The sequence below is a fragment of the Molothrus aeneus genome, chromosome 15 (assembly GCF_037042795.1).
Source record: "Molothrus aeneus isolate 106 chromosome 15, BPBGC_Maene_1.0, whole genome shotgun sequence".
NCBI lineage: Eukaryota > Metazoa > Chordata > Aves > Passeriformes > Icteridae > Molothrus > Molothrus aeneus.
Window position 1 is genome coordinate 2,424,952 of NC_089660.1, and position 5,569 is coordinate 2,430,520.

At 50.4% G+C, this 5,569-nt stretch overlaps 1 protein-coding gene across 2 annotated transcripts; it reads right to left on the reverse strand.

The window, feature by feature from the left end:
* Positions 1-1,890: 1,890 nt before the first annotated feature.
* DUSP1 (dual specificity phosphatase 1) lies at positions 1,891-4,499 on the reverse strand. 2 transcript variants are annotated; one of them, XM_066560039.1, is made up of 4 exons: positions 4,033-4,499; positions 3,770-3,918; positions 3,441-3,660; positions 1,891-2,938 (listed from the first exon to the last, which is right to left on the reverse strand). In XM_066560039.1, exons 1-4 carry the CDS (start codon positions 4,400-4,402, stop codon positions 2,568-2,570), a joined length of 1,110 nt encoding a protein of 369 aa, XP_066416136.1. In that variant the 5' UTR covers positions 4,403-4,499; the 3' UTR covers positions 1,891-2,567. The 2 variants fall into 2 exon arrangements, with proteins under 2 accessions (XP_066416136.1, XP_066416135.1); XM_066560038.1 differs by having other exon boundaries at positions 3,770-4,499.
* Positions 4,500-5,569: the final 1,070 nt, after the last annotated feature.

Consider the following 5,569-nt stretch of genomic DNA (forward strand, 5'->3'; position numbering starts at 1 on the left):
TGCAGCCCTGCTGGGGCTCTCAGCAGCCTTTGTGCTGAAGCAGCTCTCTTTTGCACCCCTCTGTCAGGTGCCTGCTTCGGTTCTAAAAGCTGATCTGCTGCCAGGTAATGAGTTTTATTGTTCCAAGAAACACATAAACAAGCTCCCGCGGCTGTCAGGGAGCGGATTTCTGTTTGAATTGCGATTAACAGGCGGGATTTTTTTTTATCAGTTGCATGGCCAGGGCTGCCAAGGTTGTATTTTTCCACTGAACAAGCTCTGCTTTGCTTTGAAGGTGAAAGTTTGTTCCACCCTTTACTGCAGGTGTAAAAAGGCTCACGTATTCAGAGACAGCCTTGCATATTTAACCAGGACAGCAATGGCAGGTTCGAGGTGCCAAGGGATTTTCCATGGACAAAGGGGTTTTGCAGGATTTGCAGCACGGGGCAGGTTTCGGGGAGGACATTCACTTTGAGGTTCAGGTACACTTCAGGAAAATGTGAGTTTCTAACTTCACTTCTCAGTGCCCAGGGATGTCTCCTCTTTTAGCTGCTCCATTTTTCCCCTCCCTCGGTGTCGGGTTGAAAGTCGGTGAGGGCTGACGAGCGGTGCTGACGACAGAGCTGCTTTGGAGGGGCAGCTCACATGGAAGAGCTTCAGAGGCACCGGTGCCTCATCCCATCCTCCAAGGGCACCTTCTCCCAGGAGAACAGGCCTGGATTTTAGCACCATTAACACCCCAGGTAACTTGCAGGACAGCAGCAGGAGTTTGGGGTGCTCTGCTCATCTTGCTGTGTGACAAGAGCACAGTTGCTTTATGCTCACAGAAACATTCCCCTGTACATCAAGATCACAGCTGCTTAAATTCCTTGATTTTACACTCACAACCTGGTGTGTGCCCCAGCAAAACCATTTTTGATGGGGCAAAAGTTGGATTTAATCTTTGAATATCAGATATGCAGGAACTGCTGGCTCCCTTCTGGAGTGAGTATGGGAAACCCAGAACCCTGCTGCTCCCTCAGCATCCCTCTCCCTGTTACCAGCATTACCCTGCCTAGGAAATCAAGCTTCCAGCTGCATCCCGCAGCCCTCAGCTTCCCTGGGAAGGGGATGTCACAGCAGGGATGCCCATGAGAGGTGCAGATGTGTCCCAGGAACCCTTTGCTGCCCATCATCCTGCCCCTGCCCAGAGATGCTGCTGGAGCTCCCCTGCCTGGCTTTGGCTGTGCTACACCAACTCTCCTCATTGCCTCAACAGAAACACCAGCTCCAAGTGACTCTAGTGATAATCTCCAGCAGGAAAGAATTTATTTGGGTCTGGGTAATAAAATGGGTGAGTTGCTGGTTACCTGATCCCCTGTCATGCCTTGATTTGTTTACAGAGACAGCCCAGCCAGCCAAATACCTCACTCCAGGCATCAGGGGCAATTTGAGTTGCAAAAAGGAGTTAAGGAGGTGGGACAGAAAAAGAAAAACACTCTGTGAGTTTGTGCCAAGCCTTAGAGATCTGTTACTAACAGGTTAATTTTTAGACTTAACCTTTCAAGCATTAGAAGTAAACAAGGAATAAGGAAGCCTATTCCTCCTTCTTAGGAGAAGGACTATTTTGAATTCAGTGTAGCCCAGTGCCCAAGTCTCAGCTGGTTCTGTTACAGCCATCGGGGCAGCCAAATCCACTCCCAGCTGAGAAGCCAGCCTTGGCTCCCTGCCACTGCACACAATTACATGGGGACAAAGAAAAGCTCAGGTTAAGAACCTGCAGTAGTTTCTAGTCAATTATGGTGCTTAAACCCATTTTTCTCAGTCAAGACCAGAGGCCAGAAGAGTTGAAAATTACAGCTCTTCACCCCGGAGCTTCACATGAGTTTTGGGACTGTGAAATGCACTATTTTAAAGAATATATAATCCAGATGAATAGAAATATCATAATTTATTCCATTTGGTATAAAAAAAGTTATAATCATGTAACAAAACTATGTCTTCATAAGAAGAAATATATTATTTCACATCATAAATAAATCAGCAAACATACAACCCTTGGCAACTCAAAAAAAAAGCACTCGCCTGGTGCTTTCATGTCAGTGCTTGGGAAACAAGAAGAGCTGACAGATATACACACACAGGATAATTGTACCAAAAAATACTGAGGTATTTGGTTTCTCTAGAACTGAAACTTTACGTTTGTGAAGGCAAAAAAAAAAAAAGAACAAAAACCCAACAACAATGCACTAATGTAAAAATAAATAAATAGGACTGTCATATAAAAGGGGACAGCATCAGTGTTGCTCAAAGTGTCCAGGAATGGGAATACTGGTGAGCATGCTACTAAACATGGAGCAGGCTTGGGACAGACAGAAGACAAGGAGGGACAGCTCAGGAAGAGCCAATGTCCTTTGATCTCTGTGCAGACATCCAGACATTTGCTTGAGAAGTCAGAAACACCTGGTTTCTCTGGCACTGGGCGAGCTCCTCTCCATGGACACCGTTCTGGGATGCACCAACAGCTCCCCACAAAACACAAGTGACACTGCCCCTGTCCTTATTGCACTTGAGACAGCAAGTCCGAGTCCTGGCCACGTTCTTCTTGTTCAGCAGCTTGGGGAAGTAGTGATGGGGCTCTGAAGGTAGTTTAGAGCACTGGACGTGGTGTGGACCGGGATGGAGACGGGGAAGTTGAAGACGGTGGTGGTGGATGCCCCTCTGTCCAGCACTGACATCGCGGGGCTCCCAGCCTCTGCTGAGCAGTTGGGGGCCAGGACCTGCGACTCAAACTGAAGCAGCTGCCCCATGAAGCTGAAATTTGGGGAGATGATGCTTCTCCTCTGCTTGACAAACTCGAAGGCTTCATCCAGTTTGACTCTGTTGGTCCTCATGAGATAAGCAAGGCAGATGGTGGCTGAGCGGGAAATGCCAGCCTGGCAGTGCACAAAGACCCTTCCTCCCTCGCTCTTCACCGAGTCTGAAAGAATCAAAGCACACAGTTAGCAAACAAGTCTCGCTGCTTCCAGAGGTGGGAAAAGCACAGGCTGCTGTTTTACATTTCTTTAATCCATCCCTTCCTTAGCCTAATAGGTACACCCGGAGCTTTCGAGACAAAGGGAGTCTTTGTCCCGAGGAAAGCAGCTATTTTCACTCTGGGCTCCAATTCCAATTATACTAATAGCTCCTCCAGGTCACTTTAGCAGTCTTGCAAGATTACTTTAATACTGATCCGCTTAAATTCACTCTTTTCTGCAAGACCGGCGCCTCTTGAATCAACATTTTAAACAGCTTTCAGAAGCTAAGATTATGCCTGTGAATAGAATTAAACTAATGGAAATGTTCCCCGAGTTTATCTTCCCAGTGGAATGTTATCCCCCAATCTCAAGCGGAGGTTTTACCGCGGAAAAAGAGTGCCAAAAATCACTTCCCAGGGGACATTAACCCAGAAAAAGCGCGGATTGCAAAAAGAGCTCATTTACCGATGAAATCGATCGCCTCGTTGAACCAGGAGCTGATATCCGCCTTGTGGTTGTCCTCCACGGGGATACTTTTATACTGGTAGTGCCCCTCGAAGTGGTTGGGGCAGTTGGCCGAGACATTGATCAGCGCCGTGATCCCCAAAGCGTCCAGCATGTCCTTGCGGGAGGCGTGATAGGCGCTTCCCAAGTACAGGAACGGCAGGATTTCCACGGGCCCGCCCTGCGAACAGAGGAACAGCCGCGCTCAGCCCCGGCCGGCGCTCGGCGGCAGCGCCCGCTGCGCTCCGCTCCCGTCCCGGCTCCCTCCGCTCGCTCCCCCCGGCGCTCACCTGGTCGTAGAGCGGGGTCCCGCAGGAGCTGCAGCCCGAGTCGGCGCTGCCGGGCGCGGGGCTGGCGCTCAGGGGCAGGCTGAGCCCGGCGGGGGCGGCCGGCTTGGTGCAGAGCTCGGAGCAGGCGGACGCGAAGGCCTCGTAACCTCCTGTGGGGGCAGAGCGGGGAGAGGGGCGCGGGGTGAGCGCCGCACGGCCGCGGGCAGAGCGGGGCCACCCGGCCCGGCCCTCCCGTCCCCTCCGGCGCCCGCGGCGCCACTCACCCTTGAGGAAGCAGATGCGGGCGCCGCGGGCCTCCCTGCAGAGGGTGCCGAGCGCCAGCAGCATGGTGCTGTCGCGCTTGGGCACGTCCAGGTCGGCGCTGCGCTCGTCCAGCAGCACCACGGTGTGGAAGAGCCCCTGGCGCAGGCGGGCGCGGAGCTCCTCGTTGGGCACGACGTGCTCCAGAGCCAGGGCGCCCTTGGCGCGGCGCCGCACGATGGTGCTGAGGCGGACATTGCAGGAGCCGCGGATGTGCGCGGCGTTGAAGGAGAAGAAGGAGCGGCAGTCGAGGACGAGGCACTGCGCGCCGCGCTCCTGCAGCAGCGCCCGCAGCGCCTCGCACTCCAGCGCGCACACCCGCAGGTTCACCATGGCCGGGCGGGATGGAGGGATGGCTGGAGGGATTGTTGGGTGGATGGGCAGGGCGATGTGGCGGAGGTGCCGCTGTCCCCGCGTGTCCCGGTCGCGCTCGGCCGCTCGCGCGCTTATATTGGGGCCGCGCCGGCGGGAGCGGCGTTTTCTCAATGGGGCCGCGTCACGTGGTGCCGGGGGGGCGGGGCGTACCGCCTGCATGGGTGACGTCACCCCGGCCGCGCGCCAGCGCGGGCGCGCCCGGCCCCGCCGGTGTGACGTCATCCTCCGCGGGGCGGCCGGGAGCGCGCGGGCGCGGGGGCGCGCACAGGGGTGTGTGAACCCCATGGTACACCTGTACACACCTGTACACACCTGAACACACCTGTACACACCTGAACACGCGTGTGCACACACGGCCGTACTACACACATCCCCCCGGTATAAATAGATATAAAATATATTTAAATATATATGTAAATATATATAAATCAATATATCAGAATGTAATTTTTAAAAAATATATAAAATAAAAATATACTGAAACATAATATATATTTATATATGTATATATACATGTATATAAGCATATAAAATATATAAATATACAGAATTATATATAATATATATGTACATATATTAATATCTATAATATATATTAATACAAAAATAAAATATACAGAAATATAATATATAGAAATATATAAGTATATAAATACACATATACACATATATATACATTCACATAGATATATGTACTATTATAAATACATGTATGTATGTATGTATGTATAGGTGTGTGTATGTATATGTGCCTATGTCTACGTATCTATGTGAATATGTGTGCCTATATATTTATAAATATGTGTATATATCTCTGTATATTTATAAATATGTACATATATACACCTGTGTGCATGTGTAGGTGTGTATATGTATGGGGGTATATATATATATATATATAAAAATAACAGAGGAGAGGGGGATTCTGCTGCAGCACTAGCTGCTCCCTCCTTTCCCACAGAATTCAAGGCAAGCAGCAGCAGCAGCAGCGTTGGGATGTCGAGCTTTGGATGAGGGTGTGATTATTCTCCTAAAACATATCTATAAAGGCATACACATCCATGTATTTGTATTCATGCATAGGCATAGCTACATGTACAGACAAACCCACACATAAATATATAT